Source organism: Poromitra crassiceps (genome assembly GCF_964638095.1).
Source record: "Poromitra crassiceps genome assembly, chromosome: 2".
Lineage (NCBI taxonomy): Eukaryota > Metazoa > Chordata > Actinopteri > Beryciformes > Melamphaidae > Poromitra > Poromitra crassiceps.
The window spans coordinates 121,499,199-121,524,799 of NC_139624.1; the positions used below are offsets into that span (position 1 = coordinate 121,499,199).

The window sequence follows — 25,601 nt, forward strand, 5'->3', positions numbered from 1 at the left end:
ACACCTGCTTTGGCATGTGGCACACCTATGCCCAGTACAATTATAACAGGAACGCGCTTGTGCTCGCCCCCAATTTGCATTGTGCACGGTGTTAAACAAGCGCAAATGCTAAATTACCGCTTTTGGGAAGATAGGGCCCAAAGGCTCTGATAGAACCAAAAGCCTATGGCTCCTAGTCTGCAGATAAAACACAGTGAACCATAGTAATTTTGACTCAGGTGTGCATAAACTACTTCCTTTACAAAAATGTGAAATTATCGCTTATCAGACAGGGGAAGCAGATCAGTTATAGTATCAGCTGACCCCCCCCCCCCAAGTCTATAGATCCCCCCCAAAATCTATAAATCCCAATATCTGAAGAACATAAGGGGGGAATTCCCCCCCAGTTTGCAAAGTGAATTTTAAGTCCTGATATATATATATATATATATATATATATATATATATATATATATATATATATATATATATATATATATATATATATATATGTGTGTGTGTAAGGTAAGGTTGGGTCTCAGGTGAAATTATTCTAACATTGAGGTTAAGTGTCTGTTCAGGGTTATTCTGGCATTGCTGATTGGCTGTTTCCAGGCAGAGGGTGTGTGGCCATCCTTCAGGCTCTAGGCCGTGGTTGGTCCATCCTTCCTGCCAATCTGGCAGTAGAGAGCCATCGCAAAGGCCATGCCGAAGATCTGCAGAGAGAGCAAACACAACACGCAACACGCAACACACAACACATACAATGCACAACCAGGAAGTTAGTTTGATAGAAAGTGTCAACCAGGACGTTAACAGTTTGATATAAAGTACAAACCAAGGACCTGGAAAAAGAAGGATAACATCACTCACGTCATTTTACATTAAGGCCAGTTCTATTGAAGAGAATGGGGCGGGGCAGGGTAAGGGTCCCACTATAAACCATCTGTGTCATTTCACGTTTGATTGGAAAATGCTTCCACCAGATTAAAGAAAAAATGACATGATGTTGACTGATGCCCCATTCGGTCATGTATCATAGTTAGCTAATCTAGCTCTATTTTGGACCAAATAGCCCTTGAATTGAGCTACGTATATGCAGCTGCTGGAGAGATCCATGATCTGTTTGGAGACCAAATGTACTCACACATTCACATAAAAAAACATCTGTCATCACAACATAATGTCTTTTCTTTAATCTGGTGGAAGCATTTTTCAATCAAAGGTGAAACAACACAGATATTATGGTTTAGAGTGGGACCTTGTTCACCCCATTCATTTCAATAGAACTGGCACCAAAGTCTGGCCCAATGCAAAATCTGAACGCTGTGACGTGAGTGATGTCTTATCCTTCTATTTTAGGGCCATTGAGTGAACCAGGAAGTTGTGTTGTGTCAGTCATACTCACCACACGATGAAATATTAATCCAAAATGCACATAATTGGTCTTTTTGGAAGGAAAAGAGGTAGCCGGCACTATTTTCCAAACATGGCCGCCGATCTCTTTTCCTTCCAAAAAGACAGATTATGTGCATTTTGGATTAACATTTCATCGTGTGGTGAGTACCCGAAGCACAACATGTATTTTGGCGCCGTGAGATGTGTGTTTTGGCAGATTTTTAACAGCTGTACCATTATTCTATGGCGATAATTACTAACTTCACGACTGTAGCTCACTGTAAACTGAGCAGAGAGTGCCGGTAAGGCATGGTGTATCTTGGTTATGGGGGATGTGGCAAATGAGCTAAACTTCCAAAAAAGTGGAGTATCCCTTTAAGCTAAATAGCTTTGCTACTTGTAGCAAGCTACTGCCCAACACTGAAAACAACAGTAGGCTCCGTCCATATATATACACAGTCAATGGTGTGTGTGTGGTGTGTGTCTCTTTACTGACCATGAGGACTGCAATAGCGAAGGCGATTCCAAGCACAACCACCATGTTTTTCTCCATGAACGATATGATGTGTTCCGTACACGCCTGCAAGACAGACAGACAATTTTTGAGTTTTGTAAAGTGTGGGGGGAGGGAATGGGGGTTTCCTATCGGTTGACTTCTCTCCCTCATTAACTCCATTCATGAGGAGATTACCCCATCCAGCGCTTTAAGACACTTAATTAGCACCACCTGGGTGCAATTACAAGTGCCTGCTTGCTGATTGGCCAGCCTAGGCCATATATACCTACTCTCAGCCGCGGCGCTCTTGCCTTTCTGATTTCCAGCTACAAGCAGACTGCCAAATCTCACCCTTTGAGCGTGAGAGTCATGCAATTTAACCTCTTCACATGCTCACACGCCACACTTGCTATTTCATATGCCAGAATCGCAAATTGTCTTCTCTCTCTCTCTGCATTCATGCAGGCGTGCACCGCATTGCCTTCTCACTCTCTCGCTCGCTCTCCCTCTCTCATTATGCGCGTCACCCCTCCTGCTCTGCTCTCCTCTCCGTCTCCAAACTCACATTTCATCACATGAACTTGACCTCACTCTTCTTCAGTGGCAATCGCCATAATCGCTGTTATAATTTGGTTCCTCACAGAAGGAAATATGACGTATCATGCGCAAGAACAGAACGGAGCTGACGGCTTGCAGGTACTGAGAGGAAATGAATGAGTAGGCATTGTAATTGGAACATCGCTATATTATGGACTGGAAGGGCAATGTCTTGGAATATTGGCTTTTATTATGCAATTTGTTGTGAAAGTCTGGTAAATGGAGTGGAGCGCAGTAGTAGTAGTATGCGTGTGTAATGACATGGTTTCTTTGATCTCGTTCTGCTCAGCATGGACATATAGGCTAAACAAAGTATGAAGAGGCTCCTTAACAAACATAGACCCCCCTGAACCCCTTTTGCCAACCCTCCCCCCTCCCCCCTCCCCCTCCCCCCTCCTTGTATGGTGCGATCTTATCCACTTTTTTAGACAGTGTCTTGTCTTTTCCTTGTACTGGCTTGATCAAAGTGAATTTCGCTTGTGGACAATAAAGTACATCTAAGAGTTAAATTAATCCAATTAATTGAAGCTCAACTGTGCGAGAAAACTTGTCTTGTTTATTGATCATTATTTTTAAGAGTTTTGGTGCATTGAACCAGATGACAGATGACAACCAACATGATAAATAGCCTACTGTTTTATTTTTGCATGATTTGAGCAATATACCTGCGTGCCACTTGTAATAATACAAACTGTTGCAGTAGTAAACCTCAAAGGAGGGCAAACATAGGCTATTAACTTGAGCCTAAAGGCATCCAAAATTACTTCGGTCCCCCAAAATTGAAATCCTGGTGTGATGTGAATCATTCGATCTGAATAGACGTTAAAACGACGTTAAAACCAAACCACGCTCTTCCCCTCTCTGCAGTTTCCTTTTTTTATCGTGGCCGCTGGCATTTTGTCAATCAATCCAGCATGCATGCACAGGTTTCCATGTTGGGATAATGATGAATGTGCACGTTAAATTGGCCATTTCCATATCACAACACAATCCACGCACGTCAATAGGCATCATCATCATCAACCTTTATTTAGCCAGGCAAGTCTGTAAGAACAAGTTCTTATCCAGTGTGACAGCCTGGTAGGAGACAAAATACCTCCTAAGGGGAGGAACACAAAACAGGAGTTGGTCCGTGATGGAGGAAGACATAGACAGTTTCTTCCATTTCATTCTGCGTTCTGGCTGCACTCGGCTCGCCCATGCTGCAGCGTCAACATGCTGCACTGACACAACACCTCCGGCTGTTACTTTAAAAATAAAACGCTGTGTGAAAACTATAGACTGTAAAAAGAGAAAAGCACTATACGACAACACCTCCGGTCGGGATTTTCAAAATAAAAACCCACCATTGCTAAGTGCTGTTGGTAATCTGAGACATTCAACGTTGAGTATAGCAGGTAGTTGTATAGCAGGCTAAAAAGGCTTTGAAAGTTATTTTTCAAACAAGAATCTTTGGCATGTGGTTGTATGATTGCATTTGTGCTCAACCAAAGATAGTGTGATGGGCTGAAAGACGATATCAGTTAGGCCTATTTGTTTATAATGAAGATTTTTTTAGTTTCCCTGTCACAAAAGGGGGAATAAGTAACAACAACAACAAATTGGTATTGACCCAAAATTTTGCAATCGGTGCATCCCTAATTTTAATTTGGTCATATTCGTCTACTAACTAGACCGGTGGTTCTCAACCTTTTGGCTCTTAAGCCCTTAAAAACTCTTGATGCAGTGGTGACCCCTGTTGCGCTCATGTAACGGAAAGAGTAGAGAAATAAGGATATAGGCCTAACACATGTTTTATCTTGTTTCAGCTTGTTTCAATGAAAGCTGTCTACTATTTTTGCTTACTTTTAGAAATAAAATAATAAAATAAATAAGATTAGATACAAGTTATTGAATATAGGTCTGTCATGCAACATAGAAGAACTATGGAAAGGTATTTCCCAACATTTGATTAAAAATAGCCCCGGAATTGATCAAAAATGCCCCCGAAACATATTTCACAAGGGCAAAAAAAGCCCTGGTTAAAAAAAGGTAATTTCCTACATTACTTCTTACTGACATATTCTACCAAATATGTTGTTTGTTGTTTAGCATAAATTTGTAGACGGACCTCCAGGGGCCGCCCGGGGAATTTTTGTCCAGGGGGCTACCAAAAGTAGGGTTGGGTGATATGGTTGAAATCATTATGATAATCATGAGGAAATTATAAGAAATTGAGCAAATATTGATGGTTAAGACCAACATCACAACAGTTTAATCCTGTTAATTTAAAAATGCCTATTCCTTGCTAAATGTTGCTTCAAATGTAAATATTCCCCCCTTCCCTTCCCCCGAAATCTCACTCCTAACTTTGGCAGCTCTTCAGTCGTGTGATAGTGTGTGTGGAATATGAGCAAACAGAACAAACAAAGCGAATAGCATTAGTGTTCAGTGGGCCCACTTGATAAGAAGAAGAGCTGGTCACAGGCAGTGGTCCCTCTTAGGGTGAAACTAGTGGAGGATTTCCCTCTGCACACAGCCTGCCTTTAGTCTGAATCTGCCCAAGGCAGAGGAAGGCATCGGTCGCATGGATAGGTTGTGATGGCTAGCTAAGAGCGGTAGCAGCCGAGTTGTGGTCCGTTGCTATGCTATTAAAGTTCCTGTACCGAATCCGCCCATGGTGGAAGAAGTCTGGAACAATGCCTCATGTCAAGATGAAGTAGCGATATTCCAGGAATAAGAGCTGTGTATTCCCAAGGTCCGTGTACATCACGGAGTTGGTAAAAAGTAGTCTAGCATAGCTAGCCAGGCTGCGTGTATACTTTTGCCAACCTACTTAGCTGATGCATGACGAAGCCAGAAGAAGAGATGCTGCTAGTTAGCGCGCTAGCAAAACGCTAACCGCAAAATTAAAACTTCAAAGAGCTAGCAAACAGATGGTTTGTCAGGCTGGCTTTACCGAGCAAGTCTGACTTCATGTTTAATAGTAAACACAACATAGCCGGTGAGTAATAACACGTAACGTTATGTTAGCCAGAACCTGTCAGTAATGTTAATACCCATGTACCGCGGGGTGCCCAATGCGAGCGTCGGATTGTGTGTGTATGTCAGTTTATAAACAAAGTAACTATAACTGATACACATTAGATGAATCACGTTGTCATGTTGCTCATTGCGTGGGATACATGGAGGACCTTTGATGACATCACTAGAGCCTTCTGTGACTTAGCTGCCACCCCAGACGCCATAGACTACTGGATGGAGCCTCTGGAGTGATTTGTGGTATTGTTATATGCGACACTTCCTGTCGGTAGGGACCGCAACTCGGGTGTTTCAGTGTTCCACTAAGGGGATCTAAAGTCTATTTCTTGAAAAAAATTGTTAAATGAAGACGTTTTGGGGTCATTAAATACATTAATCTTGGTAAATAAAACTCTTTTAGTGAAACTGTTTTAGTACCTGGAAACTAGTGGCGAACAAAGGCTCACTCTTGTATTTGCATACAGAGATTCGATTGGCTATTCGGCTTTTGTTTACATCGGAGTAGCAACGAGTTTCCCCCTCCCACTGCCAGGGACTGTTGTCTCTCTGGCATGGTCTGAGTGCTTTAGTTAATGCAACTAGCTCCCTGATTAACCCAGGACAACACGAATGCTGAAAGGCGTCTGTGCGGATTAACTTTCTTAAACTTTATTTGCGAGTACTGCCGGGCCACTTTCCTGACACAACGTGGAGGATGGGCAGAATTCACAAGGAATGCCAACTGTAACGTTACTGTTTCCCCGTGAGATGATCTTGTTGGAGTGAGTTTATCTAACAACATGTCTGTGCGCGCGTGTGTGTGTGTCCGTCCGTCCGTCCGTCTGTTTGTCTGTCTGTGTTGTGTGTTTATCGCCAAACAAAGTTTGTGGATGGCTCTCTGGCTAACGTTAGCAAATGACTTAAAATAAGAAGTGAGATTTAATCCGTTGTAAGCGCACAGAGAAGCCATTTTGGCCTGTTGTGGCTCTCATTGGCCAGGAGACGTTTTTGCACCAAAATGGTGGTAGCGTTATTGTCTAAAGCATACAGTTGTCGACTCTTGTCTTCAATACACTTTGATAGCTAGCTTGAGCTAGCCAGCACTGTAGTGTGAGGCAGAGTCCTGCACCGGGTCGGGGTTCCGCGGGGCCCCGCCGGGTACCCGCAAAAGAACGCAGGGTGCGGGTAAAAAATACACTTCTGTAAATTGGTGGGTCGGGCCGCGGGTAAAAATGAACTAAATGCGGACAGAGGGCGGGTGGAACAACGACAACGTATGAGCCATGTATGTTTTTCTGTTGCACTCAGACTGAGGCAGGGGGTGTGTCTGGCAGGGGGTGTGTCTGGCAGCTGGTCTGACTGGAAGAGGAGAAAAGTTTCTGACGCACGTTTTCAGCTTTGTTTACATAACCGGCATCGTTTCAAGTATGCGCATACTGTGCATTGTGTGACGCTATATGGACGGGGGGTCAATGTGATTGATTGGAGACAATACAAGTCGGACAGATAATATAGTAGGCTAACGTTAGCCTCCACTACAGACAACCATACACACTGGCTGTTTTCATAGCAACAGGCAACAACATGTCATGGATGGATAGTGTGAAAGTGGAGGGGTCTCATCCCAACGTGGATTTACGTTCCAACAGCAATCATAAAGGCAGTATGGATTATACCAGACATATTGGAAATAGCTGGTAAGTCACTTTGCTTGCTGTAACTGCTGGGGACAGATGATGGTTGCAGCCCCTGAACTACCAACGCCAGAGGCCTGTACTACGAATGTTGTATTAGAAGATCCAGGATCTGTCCCTTGATCTGGTTTGTCTAAACCAGATCAGCTCGATTGTAGTTAACTTGTACTACGAAGCTCGTTTGCCACTCGTTTAGTGGAACCAGGTTTTTCTAATCGAGCTCTAGGCTCGTGCACATGAAAATGCTCGTGCACATCAGCTCGTGCACATAAAAAGGGCGTTCTCTCCGACGTCTGACCAATCACAACATGGAGACGCCAAACACGTCATCGGCTGCGTCTGACTGGCAGCAGCAGCAGCAGCGGCAGAGCCGCATATTTCTCGCTTGAGGAGCAAACGCTCATATTGACGAAATATGAGGTTTTTAAACATCTAATAAAAACAAAGGGCAACACTGTTGCACATAATAAGCGGCGAAAGGAGGGCTGGCAAAAATTTGCAGATTGTCTAAATGCATAAGTTATTCAGCTTGCTTGATTTCGCCACCAAAGCGCCAGTCATGCCTATTTCCTCATTGAATGAATCCGCAAAAAAAAATCTGCGTTGGATATTATTAGTCTGTTCCCGAATGACTGTCTAAAGACCACTTTTATCCACACCAGTAATTTCTTTGAAGAGCGGTTTCGTAGGCTATCTACAGCTCTCTATCTACAGTCTTTTGTGGAAGCAATGTGTAATCTATCTCAGTCCAAAATCGGTATGTAGCTATAGACCATTTAGGCTCAATGAATAATAATGATCTCATGAGTGTTTAGTCGCACTGACTGAATAATTCCTATAGGCTAATCAATAAAAAAAAGAATGATAATAAAATAAAATAAATGCTTCTGAACTGAATTGACACGGTACGTGCGGGCATAGATTTCATTTATAAAAAATAGCCTATTTCGTGGTCACATATAGGCTATAGGCTATCGTCAGCAGAGTCGCATATCTCCATATTTCATATAATGATGCTGGAAATATGAAGTTAAATCACATCATACAGGCCAAAAGCAACACAGTTGCAACTGCAAAATGCAGGAGTAGCCTAGATATGAATCATCTTAATATGGGATCGCCTGTGTGCAGGTGATCCCATATTAAATTGCTTAGATGTAGTAGGCTATTCTAGCATGTAGGCTATGACCATTTTAATTCCAACCCAACGTCAGTCTGAGCTCCGTTGGCACACGGCACCGTGCGCTTTGGAGACGTTTATGTAACCTTTTTATGCCAGTTTAGTGATATTTCTCCACTCACTATTCAGCTGCAATCGATCGGCGGGGTCAAACAACGTATCTAGGCTACTTGAGAGCACAAAAATGAATATATAAAAACATATTCCAAAGTGGTAAGTAGGGCTTAATTAAAATGTAGCCTGCAACAAGTGCAAGGCTTTAGTCCTTGATTAATTCAACATTACAATTCGTGCTCCTTCCTTGATGGGAAACTAGTCCAGAAAGGGGTTGGCCATTTTTCCAAACTGCTGATTCGATTGGTTCGTGGGCGGTGTATCTAAGGTCTAATCTTATCCTTGCAACTTAACCTGCTACGGACCAGGTTAAGTGTGAAGCATAAGTTGCTATGGAAATATATGTCGGTAAGAAGTTAACTTGCTTTGTAGTACGGCCAAACCAGGTTTAAACCTGAAGTTACCTCGCTAAACCACTAAACTGGCTTTGTAGTACAGGCCTCAGGTGACTGGGGGTGGAAGAGGAATGCAGTGGACAGTGCAAATGTGTCAAGGCAGCACTTCAGTGTACTGCACTCCACTGTGGTGGACTGTTTTCAGAACTAACATTGTATCTCACCATTCAATGTAACTGAGTGACCTCTTGTTTATTGTTATAAAAAAGAAAATAAAGTAAAAAAACAACAATAACATTGCATTTCATTGAAAACATTAAATATGTTGATGGTTTTACTATTATTTAGTTCCCTGAATGTGAGATGCATATCGTCTGATTTTTACTTTTTGTCATAAATCAGTGCCATTGGTCACCCTTCATGTCTCTGTGTGGCTTTTACCAAATGCAACCAATGGAAAAGCATTAAAACGAGCTTGTGAGTAAATCTCGTAACGCCATTCGCCCTCAATTTGTCAGTCAAACCTCGAAATTCGTCCCCTACCTCCGTCTGTACCCCCCCCCCCCCCCCCCCCCCCATGCAGGGAAAGTCAAACGGCAGACGTGCTGTGTATTTCTGATACCGTTTTGACTAATCCTGGCTTCCTCTGACGTTAATAGATCAATAAAATGTTTTCCAGTTATTCCTAGGCTGCAAACTTGTTTTAACATGCAAATCGGAGTGGTTTCTGACGAGAATAAAGTAACGTTAACGCTACGTTATGTCAGACTGTTCTCATCCCCATGCCAAAGCCCTTGCCTCGGCCATGAGAGGCTCAGAGCACTGCTGCTGCTGCTGCTGCGCGCGCCCCCGCGGCCCTGAGCTTGGGGCTCGTGCATGATCATACCAGAGGGGAGGCGGCCATCAGCGCCTGACTGGCCAGGAGAGAGTGCTTCCAAGTCAGACTGATAATATAAACAACATAATTTGAGCTTATCCAGGTAAGATATTAATAAAGTAATGACACATTCAGCAGGAAACTAACTATAATTAAGACATGTGCCAACTTTGACGACGTTTGGTTCAGTATTTTAGGAGCAAACAGGTTTTCTTTAACTTCCTGAAAAGTTGCTGTTTTGGAGATTCGAGGTCCTGCCGCGGCAGCGATGATATAGTTAGGTAGGCACTACCATGTTGTAAATAGGCCCACTGCATTCCTCATCCTTGAAAATGTAGGATTAGCCACCGGAATCAAGCTTCTAGGTGATTTAGAACCTGAGATACTGGTAAAATAACAACCGTGGTGGCCATCTTGGAAAACGGCCACCTATGCGATGGCCCTATAGTAAAAAATCGTCCTTAGGGCATGCTCTAACAGTGTGCAAAAGCTCATGCTTGTATCGTCAAAGGCACAATTCATTCACCTATCTGCTGGACTAAGACAATCTCTGTTTGTTTAAATTTTTGTCCCACTGATGATGTCATAGGCACTGATGTAAACTTAAAACTTAAAACTTAATAATAATAATAATTCTTATTTTTATTAGCCCCACCGTGGTGTAGACCTGGCGTCCTCCAACATTCTTGCAGGTTTGACTCGTGTCCTTACAGTCACAGGAGGAGGGGACAGTGCTGCCCCAGTCAGCTGGTCCATCGACCACACCACAACACTTCAACTGGAACAGAGACAAGAGGTCAACTGGTGTGTGTGTGTGTGTGTGTGTGTGCGCGTGTGCGTGTGAGTGCGCGTGCATGTGCATGTGCATGTGCCTGCATGTGCGTGTGTACCTCCTCCTCTAGCTTTTGCAGGTCTGTCTGGACGTCAGCTGGTTGGTCTTTCAGTGGCACCAGTTTGGCCAGGTGCTCCTTCACCAGGTCTTTAGCCTGCATGGGGTACATGAGATATATTACATTACATTATATTACATTGCATACATGAGTTACATAGCCTGGTCAATGGCCCCAATGAATCCTTCATTAGGGTCTGGACGCAAGCCAATACACCACTGATTCTGTGATGTAATTTTCAGCCCCAACTGATTGTTTGCTGCCTGTGTCAATCATCGAACTATTTGACCAATCACAGTAGCAAAGCAGGACAACTTTGACTATTCTGTGCCAAATAACTTAAATTGATAAGAACTGACGGCTAATGGGTTGTTCCCCTCAGAACTGTAACATCTTGATGCAGGAGCGCTGTGTCAAAAAAACAGGCTTTGTCTCTTGCCTTCAATACTGTCTGCTACATCATGGTACCTACTACACCGGTAAATGGTAAATGGCCAGCATTTATATAGCGCTTTTATCCAAAGCGCTTTACAGTCAGTAGGTACATTCACCCATTCACACACCGATGGCGGCAGGTTACCACGCATACATAAGTTCTGCTGGCACACCAACTGGAGCAATTTGGGGTTCAGTGTCTTGCCCAAGGACACATCGACATGCAGACTGGAGGAGCCGGGAATCGAACCACCGACCTCTTTTACCCAAAGCAATTAGTGGACGACCCGCTCTACCTCCTGAGCTACAGCCACCCCGGCAACCGGAATGCGTTTAACGTTAACTTCAGCTGCAAGCCACAAGCAGCTCAACAGATTTCAAAGCTGCCCACTGCTCCTAGTTCTAGGAAGGTTCCTAGTAGAGGATGGGTCAAATGCAGAGGATGAATTTCCCCATGGGGATAAATAAAGGATAACTTAACTTAACTTAAAGCTGATATGTTACTGGAAAGAGCGTGACTCTGACTGGTTAACAAGTGAAACCTTTGGTCACTCAGACTAGCGTTTTGAGCCTGGTGTCAGTAAAGTGGTTTACAGCAGCAGTAGTGGGCTGAGCTAACGTAGCTAACAGCTAGCTAGCCTAGCATGTGTGTAGTTGCAGCACTCTGTAATGTGTCATCGGTAACGTTAGATTAGGTCCCGCCGCTTACTACGACCAGCCAATCAGGTGTCCTGGACAGTATCTGTCCTTAATAACCACAGTGGACTCTTATGGGTCCAGACCCATAAGAGTGTGACAACTGCGATTCATATGGGGCTGGATACCATGCTATGAGTTACATGGGTTACATGTCATTACATTACATTGCATAAATGAGTTACATGGGTTGGATTACCTTACCTTACATAACTTTACATTACATTGCATATGAGTTTACATGGGTTACATTATAGATTACATTACATTATATTATATTACATTACATTGCCATACATGGGTTACATTACATTACTTTACTACATTGCATACATGGGTTACATGGGTTAAGCGTTGGTTATACTCCCAGGAGGACAACGTTTACGGACAGCTGCGGAAACCATGGACACATTGTTTTGCCTACAGAGAGGAGGTGAGGGTCCTGGAACAATGGTGCCAGGACAACCACCTCTCTCTGAACGTCTCCAAGACCAAGGAGATCATTGTGGACTACAGGAGAGGGGGGGGCGCACACCCCCCAATCACCATCAACGGCACAGTGGTGGAAAGGGTGGACAGCTTCAAGTACCTGGGAGTCAACATCCACCAGGACCTGACCTGGGCCGGCCACACCGCCACTGTGGTCAAAAAGGCCCAACAGCGAATACACGGACTCAGGCGCCTGAAGAAATTTGGGCTAAGGAAAGAAATCCTCAGGGACTTCTACAGAGGCACCATTGAAAGCCTGCTGACTGGCTGCTTCACCGCCTGGTACGGGAACTGTACCACCATGGACCGCAGGGCGCTACGGAGGGTGAGGCGCGCGGCCCAGCACGTAACAGGAGACGAGTTGCCAGAACTGCATGAACTGTATAACCAGCGGTGCCTCAGGAGGTCCCTGAAGATCATCAAAGACACAAACCATCCCCACAACAGCCTGTTCTCCCTGCTACCCTCAGGGAGGAGATACAGGGTTCCAAAAGCATGCACAAATCGCTTGAGGAACAGTTTCTTCCCGCAGGCCACGAGACTCCTTAACATACACAAATAGTGTAGTAGTCGTACCGTACCGTACTGCAGCTGCTACCATTATGTATGCCTAAAGTGTAATTGTATGTTTAACAAGGTACATGCTATTTGCACCTGTATGTCAAATACGTCGAATTTAAAATGTCTGAACACGTCTTAACGTATGCACATGCCTAATGTTTAATTGTATGTTTAATAAGGTACATGCTATTTGCACTGTATGTCAAATACGTCGAATTTAAAATGTCTGAACACGTCTAACGTATGCACATGACATGTGCACCTATGTGCAATGAATATGCCACTGACTTGTCTTATCGCTATTCTGCCTTATTGCCTATTGCTGCTTAGTATTGCTTATTGATGCCTATTTCTTATTGCCTATTGCTCATTGCTTGTTGCCTATTTGTACTATGTCGTAAACGGAGTCCACAGCACAAGAATTTCACACGTGATACTTGTACCATGGAGTGACAATAAAAATCTTGAATCTTGAATCTTGAATCTTGAATCTTGAATCTTGAATCTTGAATCTTTTCTTTTATTAATACACAAGGCAAGATGTGCAAAAATCCAAGGTAAAACACATGTAGCAGCCCAATCCAGATTAAAAACAAGCAAACAAATGAGTGATATAACCACCATCAGATGCAACACCATATGACATCAGGCTACTGTACACCTTTGAAAGGGGAATGTCATACACTGTCAGGGGCCACATCGACGAGGCAACAATCCAAACTGCAAAACCATAATTTTAACTTTCCTGGGAGCCTGGAATGCCTTGAATCATTTCCTGCTTCAACTATTCAAATTGTCCCGTATCACTGAGACTTACATTATACCATCATCCTAAACACGAATCAGCAGAGAAATGACCCAAATTGAGATGAAAAAAGCGGGATAGAGAGGATCAGTCTAAGATCAGTCTTTTTGAATGAATTGGCGCTATTCTGTCAATTACAATTAATACTTGCACCATTGATTCTGGCAGTTGACATCTCCAAGTAAACGACATCCAAAAAAGTGAGGACCCAATGTCTGATGGTGAGAGAGTGAGGGGCTTCCATCGTAACACAACCGTCTTTTTAGCAGCTGGAATACCAGTTAGTACAATATGCCTAGTAGCCTTTGACATATTGACCCCAAGTCATTCAGCAGTAAGGCGGGTGGGTATACAGTCACTGGAACAGTTAGATATATTAAGTCAGATCATTTCGCAGCCACCTTGGTCTAAAACTGTACAAACGGTGGACATTCTCACACCATTGAATAAAAGTGCCAGGAGCATTCAAAGTACACAGACTGCAAGAGGGATCATTTATCACTTTCATAGCGTGTAGTTTGCGTGGAGTGAGATAAGTTCTGTGTATGTAATTGAAATGAATCTGTTTGTGGTCTGGGTTATGGGAAGTCTTACCTTGTTCTCGTCCACAGCTCCCACAATGCCTGCTGCCACCAGGAGGATGAAGATGACGAGCAGACCGATGAAGAACTGAGGAAGAGAGGAGCCAGATTCATGGTTTTATCTTAAATAATAACCTGTGGTGTGTGTGTGCTCGTGCATGCGTGCGTGTGTGTATGTACCATTAGCAGCAGGCAGCGGTTCTCCCTAATGGCTCCACAGCAGCCCAGGAAGCCGAGGACCATGATGATGACACCGATGGCGATCATCAGATCGATGCCGGGAATCGCTTTGCTCGTTATCTATAATAATAATAATAATACATGATACATGATACATGCTATTTATATAGCACTTTGCTCAATATCTGGATGGAGGGGCGATATCCACACATCTCTCTCATCCTACTTCCCCTTCATGTCTGCGGACAGCAGAGAGAAATATCCTTCATACCTTGTTTCCATCCTTTTCCACTTTCAGGTAGATGGAAACTCCCAGGATGATACAACCACTCACCTGGGAAGAGAGACATGATTTTAAATTATAAATCAATTAATTTGAAAGTAATAAGACAAAATGAAATGAGAAGCATCATATTAAAGGTTAGAGGTATGGACAGCATTGGTGAAACTCTGGTAGCATCTAGAGGGGAACTCCTGTGGCAGCAGCTTCATTGTTTTTGAGAAAAATTAAAGAATTACATTTTTATTTTATTTTTCATGTTTAATGTTGAATATTTGCCCCCACTGCCCTCCACAAAATATTTCCTTTATACATGTAAATGTTATTGGCTGAGTTTCCCAACAAAGAAGCTTCTTAAGGAGTTAAGAAGCTTCTTAAGGAGTTAAGAAGGCTCCAAAGAAGTGTTTCCCAAACGCCTTCTTAACAGCCTTCTTAACACATCGCTAAAGAAGGCTCTTAACACATTCACTGCCAGACGTTTTTTTTTTTACTGTAGTTAGCTTCTGCCAGAGGGTTTTTTTGAGGATTCTGGCTCATCTTTCAAGACCCGAGGATTATTTTCTGCTAAGATTTTGTGAACACACAATATCTCAAAAGAACTAATAGAATGTGTGCTTTCTCTGTCTAAAAGAGTTAGTTTGTAGAGTTAGTAGTTATGTAAGCATTAGCAGTTGAATACAGCATGGTTTCAGCGTCAGAAAAATTATTCAGAGATAAACGGCTTTTTGTGAAATTCGATAGAACAGTCACTTTAACCATTCATTTTTGGCATCAGTAAGAGTCAGACATCTAAACAATAGTTTTGAACAGTAATTTCCTCCATAACAGCAGGAAACCCCCCTCTGCTTCGAACTCCTCCCTCTGTGTGTGTTCTCCTCCTGCCTCCCTGGCTCTCCAGCGGGCGTGTCACAACGAAGTTGCTGCTGCCTGGCTGCTGCCTGTTTGCGCGGCCGCTGTTTGAGGAAGTCTGGGTGGACTCGCTCGTTTCGTGGAGTTTTGGTTGAGAGCTTTGATGCGATTCTGGTCATATTTATGCTGCGTGTTTCAAAGTGTGCATCCAATCTATTCTTGGAACCCCCCACCGTTGCCACCGCTGTGCATCAGCGCGAAAGTGAAAGCGTTTTCGCCATCAATTTTACAGTATGAGAACGGCTTCCTCGCGCTTTTCCCTCCAGTTTTGGGTCGCCTCTTTCTACTGTGGAGAGACATGTCGACACTCAGTGGGTCGGTAAAATAGATTATACACATTCAATACCTCCAATTCTGGTGTAGGAGACGTAAAAGGGTTAGATCAACGTCCCACCGTCAAAAAAAAAAAATCGATTCTGAAAACGTGTTAACACGTCGTTGGCAGTCAACAGCTGGATTCTGAAAACGTGTTAACACGTCCTTGGCAGTGAACGTGTTAAGAAGCATCTTAACTGGAGCTGTCCACCATCTCTATGTGAGAGGTCCTCTGCAGCCCACTAGATGGCACTCTGAGCCCACCAGTGGGCCACGACCCAGTGGTTGAGAAACACTGTTGTAGAATAACCTAATCGTGGTCATGTTAAACAAGAACTTCTTCTATCAAACATTATTTATTTCAGACATGGACTGCAGTTCAAATTGCTTTATATACACAGCATACAACAAAATTGCGAGAAACACTACAGAATTTAAGCGACCTTGGGTTCTGTGAAAGGTGCTATATAAATCCACAACATTCTTATTATAAAAGGAATCCATTCTGATTAGAGGAATATGGCCTACGGTAAAACATTTAAAACACAAGTAACCATACATGATGTTCAAGTGTTCCCCAATTTTAAACACTAAAGGGTGCATGAAAGAAAGGAAAAAGGGAAAAACACAAGAGGAACAGTGGACACAAGTATCTCCTTTTGCCTGACGCGGCTGGATCTGCCAGTGTTTCGTCATTAACACATTCACTGCCAGCCATTTTTTTTTTACTGTAGGTAGGTTCTGCCAGAGGTTTTTTTTGAGGATTCTGGCTCATCTTTCAAGACCCGAGGATTCTTTTCTGCTAAGATTTTGTGAACACACAATATCTCAAAATAACTAATAGAATGTGTGCTTTCTCTGTCTAAAAGAGTTAGTTTGTAGAGTTAGTAGTTATGTAAGCATTAGCAGTTGAATACAGCATGGTTTCAGCGTCTGAAAAATTATTCAGAGATAAACGGCTTTTTGTGAAATTCGATAGAACAGTCACTTTAACCATTCATTTTTGGCATCAGTAAGACGTCAGACATCTAAACAATAGTTTTGAACAGTAATTTCCTCCATAACAGCAGGAAACCCCCCTCTGCTTCCAACTCCTCCCTCCGTGGGCGTTCTTCTTGGCTGCAGTGGCCGTGTCACAAGCTCGTTGCTGCTGCTGCTGCTGCTGCTGCTGCTGTGCCTGTCTGCGCGGCCGCTCTTTGAGGAAGTCTGGATGGACTTGCTCGTTTCTTGGAGTTTTGGTTGAGAGCTTTGATGAAGCTTTTGCGATTCTGGTCATATTTATGCTGCGTGTTTCAAAGTGTGTTCCACCCGTAATCTATTATGCAAATTTGCAATCTCGCACCGCCAGCAATCAGCGCGAAAACGAAAGCGTTTTCGCCAATCCATTTTCATGAGAATGGCTTCGAGGAAGCCATTCTCATCTCTCTAATTTTAGTCTAAGAAGCAATCGGGAAACGCGTTGGCTTCGTTGGCTTCTTACGGGAGCCTTAAAAAGGGTCAAAGAAGCTTCTTAGCGCTAAGAAGCTTTAGGGACACGCATGCCTTCGTAACAAAAGATCATCTTAGGCTAAGAAGCAATTGGGAAACGCGTTTGCTTCTTAAGGGGGCCTTAAGAAGGGTTAAAGAAGCTTCTTAGCGCTAAGAAGCTTTTGGGAAACCCAGCCATTAGCTGTTAGCTGGAATAGCCGATGCTATTGGTATCATGGTTTTGCGATTTGAAACATTGAAGCTCAAACGCACATAGGTCAGAGATTATATGTTTGCCACTTGCCACCTGCTGCAAATACACCAATGCAGCAAAAGCCTCCAAAGATGATCTGACTCATAACCTCAATTTTTTTGGTTTTCTTTTCTGGCACCCAGCGGTTTCCGCTGCTGTCAGTGAATTTCAGACTATTTTGATCAACTTCAATAAAAAACAATAGTTATGTTGGAGCCAAATATTTAAGTTAACATTTATTGAATATTTTGATATTTTGGTTTGTTTATCAAGACATTGGCTGCGTTTCCCAAATAAGAACCTTCTTAACTCCTTAAGAAGGCTCCAAAGAAGAGGTCAGTTAAGACGGAGCCTTGAGAAAAGAGTGTTCTTAGTGGCCTTCTTAAGACAGCCCGAAAGAAGGATCTTATCACATTCACTGCCAGCAGTTTATCCAATCAGTAGGTAGCTTCTGCCAAGGGTTTTTTTGAGGATTCTGGCTCATCTTTCAAGAGCCTAGTCCTAGCCTTTCTGCTAGGACTTTGTGAACACAACATATCTCAAAAGAACTAATAGAATGTGTGCTTTCTCTGTCTAAAATAGTTCGTTTTTATCATGTTCTGTTATGTAGGCATTAGCAGTTGAATACAGCATGGTTTCAGCATCTGAGAAGGAAAGCTGAGATAATTGCATTTTTGTGAAATTCGATAGAACAGGCAGAACAGTCACTTTAACCATTTATTTTTGGCATCAGTGAGACATCAGACATCTAAACAATTAGTTCTGAACAGTAATTTCCTCCATAACAGCACCCCCACCCCCCTCTCCTTCAAACTCCTCCCTCCGTGCGTCTTCTCCTCCGTCCGTGGCTCCGTGTGTCACAAGCGAGTCTCTGCTGCCTGTCTGTGCTGCCTGGCGGCTGCTCGTCGGGCGAGTCTGGATCGGGAACAGTAATTTCCTCCATAACAGCACCCCCACCCCCCTCTCCTTCAAACTCCTCCCTCCGTGGGTGTTCTCCTCCTCCCTCCGTGGCTCCGTGGCTCCGTGTGTCACAAGCGAGTCTCTGCTGCCTGTCTGTGCTGCCTGGCGGCCGCTCTCGGGCGAGTCTGGATCGGGCTCGTTCGTTTCTGGGGTTTCAGTTGTGAGCTGGGATGAAGCTGCGTGCGATTCTGGGCTTTTGAGCTTTCTGCTGCGTGTGTTGCACCCAGAGTGTATTTTAGGAATCCCCCATGTTGTGCGCCAGCTCCAGCGCAAAAGCGAAAGCGTTTTCGCCACGTTTTCCTCCTCCTTCCTCCGTTTTCCTCCTTCCTTTTTTCTGCTGTTTTTGCTCGGCTTTCTCTAGTCTGGAGAGCACTGTCGCCACTTAGTGGGTCGGTGGAATGGGTTGTACACGTTCGGTGGCTCCCATATTTTTATAGGAGATGTAGGGGGCTTAGATCCACGTCCCACCGTCAATTTTTTTTTTTTTTTTTTTTTGACGAGTTAACTCGTCCACGGCAGTCAATCGTTGGTTTCTGCTTGACGAGTTAACTCGTCCATGGCAGTGAACGTGTTAAGAAGCATCTTAACTGGAGCTGTCCACCATCTCGGTGCTGAAAACAAATCAATCGATGCCAGGCTAATCGATTGTTCCACATAATTACTTGCTCCCAAATTAAGTTTTAATGTAACAAGTGGCGTCCTACTCATCCCCATCAATAAATAATGCTAAAAACGAACAAGCGGGGAAACGAGGCACCCAAATGCGATGATAATATGCGCTGAATCCCATTCCCCTGCTGTTCTGCCTGCCTATTCCATGTAGGATAACGTTATGTACCATTCATTTGCAATGTGTATGTAATGTGCTAAACAAATTAAATAGCCTTGCTCGTCATTGTCCATTACAAATATGAAACACCAGGTTCCCCCACAAAAGTAGCACACGCAGAAGAACATCTGAAAACGTCAACTGACGCAAATAATGACCAATGACCTGGATAAAATCAGACAAATAAGACAATGAAAACATAAAATGAAAGCATATAGAGGCTAAGTGACCGCCTACTTCCTGCTTCAGCACTGTACCATAGATTTGCATACACCTTTTATTTTCCCATAGACATTTCATGTTCCCTGGACCTGATGCTTCTGATTGTGGAACAAGTATCTACTGAAGCACGTGAAGTAAAGACCGAAATTCTAACACAAGAAGAGAGTCTTAAACAGCAGTTTGGAGCTGATTTTTCAGCCATCGACCAGGCTATTAAAGACTCTGTGAATAAATATAAGGACACACTTCAAGCCACCAAGCTCAAGAAATACAAACGTGACACTGAAGACTATCAGAGGAATGAGATTTATGACTGGGAAATAAAGGAACGCACATCATCTTCCTCCCAGCCTCAACTTGCTGCTGCGCATAGTGCGCAATTTGGCATGGAAGCGCGGCCGCCAATACAGAGGCGAGCGGCATGACCTACCTTAAATCAAAAAAGACGTGGCTTTCCTGACAGAGGACATTCTTCGAGGGAGAGTGACTTCACTTTTGACAGTGACTCCAGTGGTCCCTCGCACACTGCTCCTTTTTTGGAGGAGCGCCGCAAGTACCCCCCCAGAAAAGGAAAAAAAATGCAGGAGAGGCAAGCGCTCAAGGGACAGGCCGATATTGGACGCGCAGCTTTAAAGAGACACGGTAATCAACATCTCCACCAAGGAACTGTCAAATGACCAGTTATCCCTCCTTTCTAAGGGTCTGTCGTTTGTACCCACATGTGGTGTGAATGCATTTGGTTTAAAAGTTGATCTCTTTAAATGTTTTAGAAGGATCAAACTGAGACATTTCTTTTCTAAAAATACGGACACTGTTGTAAATACTCCCCCCACCCCATTCAGACCCAAGAGCACCTTTTGCCCTAACAACACCAATGCATCTATTAACACCTTTTGTAGAATAGTTGAACAAGATATTATGCAGATGAACAATCAACCTTTTCATATGTCTAGCAACTTACCCGAAACGGAAAGGGCTGCCCTAAGGGAACTGATGGGGGATAAAGATATTGTCATCAAACCAGCTGATAAAGGCGGTGGGATTTGTGTCCAAGATGCAGACAAATATAAACTAGAAATACTTTCTCAGTTGTCTGATACAAATTTTTACAAATGACTTAATACTGACCCCACTGCTTCCTTTCAACAGGAGGTGTGTGTTTATTTAGAAGGTGCTAGACAAAATGGTTGGATTACTAAAGCTGAACATGATTTTTTGTATTGTCAGCACCCTATTCGTCCTGTATTCTACACCTTGCCAAAAGTGCACAAATCCTTGTCTAATCCACCAGGACATCCCATAGTAGCCCAGACTGACTCTTTATTGTCTCCTTTGTCAGAGTATGTTGACTTCTTTATTAAGCCATATGTTAAAACTTTACCAGCTTATATTCGAGACTCCACTGATTTTATTAACAAGACTGTTTCTCTCACCGACTTACCTGATGATGTCCTGTTAGTCACTTTGGATATTGCAAGTCTTTATACTAATATACCACATGATGGCGGCTTGGAGTCTTTACAATTATATCTCCAAAATCGGAATGAGACATCTGTTCCGCCTAATCAGTTTATTTTGGATCTAACTGCCCTTGTCATGAAAAATAATTATTTTACCTTTAATGGAGACTACAAGTATCTGGAACGTGTATGGGTTCGATTTGTGCGCCTAACTATGCAAACCTGTATGTTGGCCTGTTTGAAAACAATTGTGTGTTTAACCAGGAAATCAACACACACTTACCAACATTTTTACAATGGTTTAGATATATTGATAACATATTTTGTCTGTACCAACGTGACCTGAATGAGCTGAACCAGTTTTTTATTCTTCTCAACAGTTTTAACAGCAATCTTAAATTTACTATGGAGCACAGTGAGGAACAAGTTCATTTTTTGGATATGTGGGTCATAAAACACAACGGCACACTGTCCACTACCCTCTATCGCAAAGAAACTGATAGAAACACTTTATTATTGGCGAACAGCTTCCACCCTACCCCATTAAAAAGAGGCCTCCCCAAGAGTCAATTTTTCAGACTCAGAAGGGTGTGTGAGTCAACTGAGGATTTTATCGTGAAAGCCGATGACATGAGAGCTAGGTTTGTCCAACGCGGATACCCCATTGAATGGATTAAAAAGGCTTATGAAACGGCACTTAATAAGCCCCGTTCAGACCTTTTAAAAACGAGTGACAAAAAGAAAAATAATCTTTCTGTAACATGTATCACCTACTCCCCCCACTCTCATGTCATAAAACCAATTTTTAGAAAACATTGGCATATTTTAAAATCAGATCCCGATTTAGCCCCAATTTTTAAAGAACTGCCTCTTTTTGTACACACGCGGGGCAAAAACCTAAGAGACCTGCTCATCAATGCTGATTTTGCACGCCATAAACCCCCACAACCTCAGCAGAGACTAGTCAGTCCACTGCCCAATGGCAACTACCGTTGTGGCAGTTGTGCCCAGTGCAACAACACGTATAAAACGAGCAGCTTTTGTCATCCTCACTCCAACAAAAAGTTTCCAATCAAAAGTGTCATTACTTAGAGAGATAGAGAGATAGAGAGATAAACTTTATTGTCACTTCATGGTACAAGTATCACAAGCGAAATTCTGCTTGGTTCGCTCTCAGAGTCGGAGAGCAAAACCGGGTCGCCATTGAACAGCACCAGCAATTTGGATTGGACAAAGCATATAAATGAAATACTGTAACTCAGAATTCACATTTGTGCTTCCACCTTTGTCATATACCTGCTACGTTGTCCATGTGGTCTGGTTTATAGGTAAAACCAAAAGCTCTATACGCAGGAACGACCGGGACTATCCCGTAGCTGTGCATTTTAATGATGCCAAACATGACGTTTCAGCTTTACGCTTCTGTGGAATCGAACATGTCAGCCTACCGCTTAGAGGGGGTGACCATGATGCTCTTTTAAAGAGACGAGAAGCTTTTTGGATTTTCACCTTACAGACATTGTCACCTAAGGGCTTGAATGATGAGTTCCTCTTCCAAGTGATGCTATAATGATTTTGTTGTATGTGTTTTAAAACTTTCTTGTAGCAACCATTTTGATCATGGTATATTTCTGCTACCATAATAGCCTATTTTAAAATACTGTTTCCTCTCTTCTCTTTTAGGGACCGATTCTACGAGGATTTTTCTCTATATGCCCACCAGAATCCATATTTATCTTGTGGAATTCTGCTGGTCATTCTCCTATGTCTTTTTCATGTGTAAACCTGGCCTGTGTGATCCTTATTCTGATATGTTATCCTTCCTATATTGTGTATAACATTTGTTATCACCTACTGTATGTATATTGTATTATGAAGGGTGTATGTTTATCACTGTTTTGGGTATTGCTGTGCACTATCAGACCTCTGACCCATACCTGCCATTCTCTATCTAGGTAATTGTGTTCAATTATGATGCCAGGGTGCAGTGCGACCCGATTGGTCCACGTAGGTTTGCCAGCCTATTTAACTGGGTCCCTCCTCCTCTTCTGTAAGAGAATCTGATGAAGGTCTCACGACCGAAACGTTATTCTGATTAAACTTTTTATTGCATGTGGAGACAGTGTGCGGGAGTTTATTCTGGTACTGTGTCAGGTTTTACCCTTCTCCGACGCACCTGTTGAGCCTAGGTGTGCAAAAGCTTTTTTCCCTCCATAGACATTAAATGCTTATAAAAATAGTTGTACTTGTTCAAACCAAACGGTTCACATATATTCAGAAACAGGAGAGACCACATAACATTTCACTTGGACCAAAACGTACAAAAGTTGCGGATTTAAAGAAATATATTTTTTTAAAGTCCCTGGAAACCAGAAATATTTCTTTATTATTTAGCATTTTGAGTTCATCACATCACAGGACCCTATGTTAATAAGCCACCAGCCAAATTTGAACGATGATGAACGTCGCAAAGTATATAAATTTAGGTTTGACAGTCGTGGCAAAACTCATCAGAATCAATTATTTTTTAGAGTGTATTTTCTCCCGCGGAATGTGTGGGCGTGTCCCGTCTGCAGCAGGTTTTCCGAGAGAGAGAGAGCGCGAGACAGAGGGGGGGAGGGAAACGGAGAAAGAGATCGAGTGACACAGCACTCGTGCTGTGGAGTGTCTGTTTGTGTGTGTGTGTGTGTGTGTGTGTGTGAGAGAGAGTAACCTTGCGTCACCAGCCTGTGTGTCTCTCTCTGTGCTCTCTCTCTCACTAGTCCCGAGAGAGAGAGAGAGAGAGAGAGAGAGAGAGAGAGAGAGAGAGAGAGAGAGAGAGAGAGAGAGAGAGAAAAGCATAGCGCTTGGCACGACGGCACACAGAGTGGGAGGGAGACGGACAGCGAGGGAGCGCTGTCACTGGGGGCAAAGAACGGACAAAAGGAGGGTGGGTGCGGATTGCGCGCGTGTACAAAGGTTATATAGAGCTTATGACGTCATAAGCTCCTGCGTTTTAGCACCTCGCGCACTGCTGTCTTCAATGAGGAAGTACTTTGAAGAATCTTGTAGAAAAGTGTCGATTTTAAGGCTTTGCGTTGAAAGTAATGTATAATAATTTCGGAGGCACAAAATTACTAACATAAGACCCTAAATAACATAGTTAGAACATTTTTGTGGATTTTGGTTTCCAGGGACTTTAAGTTTTGGTCTGAGTGAAATGTTCACTCAGACCAAATGTTGAGTGAAATGTTCTATGGTCTCTCCCGATTCTAAATATAGCTGAACCATTTGGTTTGACGAAGTAAAAACATTATTCATAAGCATTTTACAAATTGTCTATGGGAAAATCTCTGGTACAGTGCTGAAGAAGGAAGTAGGCAGTCACTTGCCTCTCTATAACATACTGTAACTTGGTGCCGTGAATGGGGAAAATAGATATGGAAGGATAGCAGTAGGCTAGTTGAAGCCATGCCCACCAAATATAACAGCTCACTGATGCAGGGGACAATGTGACAGGTAGGCTAGAAATAATAGCCTACCTACCTAAATTAAAATTTAAGCGACCTTGGGTTCTGTGAAAGGTGCTATATAAATCCACAACATTCTTATTATGAAAGGAATCCATTCTGATTAGAGGAATATAGCCTACGGTAAAACATTTAAAACACAAGTAACCATATTACATAGAGGAGAGATTTTCTAGTGTTCCCCAATTTTGGGAAACGCAGCCTTCTTAACGGAAGATAATTGGAAGATAATTTTAGAAGCAATCGGGAAACACGTTGGCTTCGTTGGCTTCTTACGGGAGCCTTAAGAAGGGTCAAATAAGCTTCTTAGCGCTAAGAAGCTTTTGGGAAACGCATGCCTTCGTAAAGAAGCAATTGGGAAACGCGTTTGCTTCTTAAGGGGGCCTTAAGAAGGGTTAAATTAGCTTCTTAGCGCAAAGAAGCTTTTGGGAAACCCAGCCATTATCTGTGGAAACTTCCCAACAGAAACTCAGGGAGTCAAATCTGTGTCACTGTACCTTTAAGACTCTCCCAACACAGTGACACGCATGCACGCACGCATGCGCGCGCGCACACACACACACACACACACACACACACACACACACACACACACACACACACACACACACACCCAGACCTGTAGAACAACATAGCACTGGACAGCCGGCGCCTGTGAAGAGGGACATGCCTGTGAAGAGGGACACGCCCTCTCCATGCTCAGGGAAGTGATTACTCATCAGTGTTGGGCAATAACTTAGTTACAGTAACTTAGTTACTGTTGTGTTGTTAAGAATGACACCTCAGGATCACAGTAATCCATTACAAAACAGTTACAAATAGCTGTAGTTAGCTGAGTGTTAGCTGATAGGCTGTCATGATCCAGGGTGAAACACTCATTATTTGACAAAGGAGGGAGGCGGACGTCTCTACGTGATTTAACCCAACATTCCTGTTCAAATAGATTCACTTGGTTAGGGTGATATTATTCTCTTGGAGGCTTTGGGCTCCTATTCCGCTCAAAGACCAGAGAGGGGAGAGAAACATAGGCCTTATCTCATTCAGTTTAATTGAAAAGCAGAGATAATAAAACCATATAGAATAAACCGTG

At 43.1% G+C, this 25,601-nt stretch overlaps 1 protein-coding gene across 1 annotated transcript in view; it reads right to left on the reverse strand.

Annotated features, from left to right (window-relative positions):
* Positions 1–498: 498 nt before the first annotated feature.
* The window catches only part of LOC310790228 (tetraspanin-8-like), a 41,332-nt gene continuing 16,229 nt past the window's right edge, over positions 499–25,601 (reverse strand). Inside the window, exons 2-8 of the mRNA XM_083651901.1 lie at positions 14,579–14,641; positions 14,308–14,427; positions 14,141–14,215; positions 10,561–10,656; positions 10,326–10,448; positions 1,874–1,957; positions 499–695 (exon numbers count right to left, since the gene is read on the reverse strand). Coding sequence (XP_083508027.1) covers positions 624–695; positions 1,874–1,957; positions 10,326–10,448; positions 10,561–10,656; positions 14,141–14,215; positions 14,308–14,427; positions 14,579–14,641 — 633 coding nt within the window. The 3' untranslated portion in view covers positions 499–623. The remainder of the gene's footprint in view (positions 696–1,873; positions 1,958–10,325; positions 10,449–10,560; positions 10,657–14,140; positions 14,216–14,307; positions 14,428–14,578; positions 14,642–25,601) is intronic.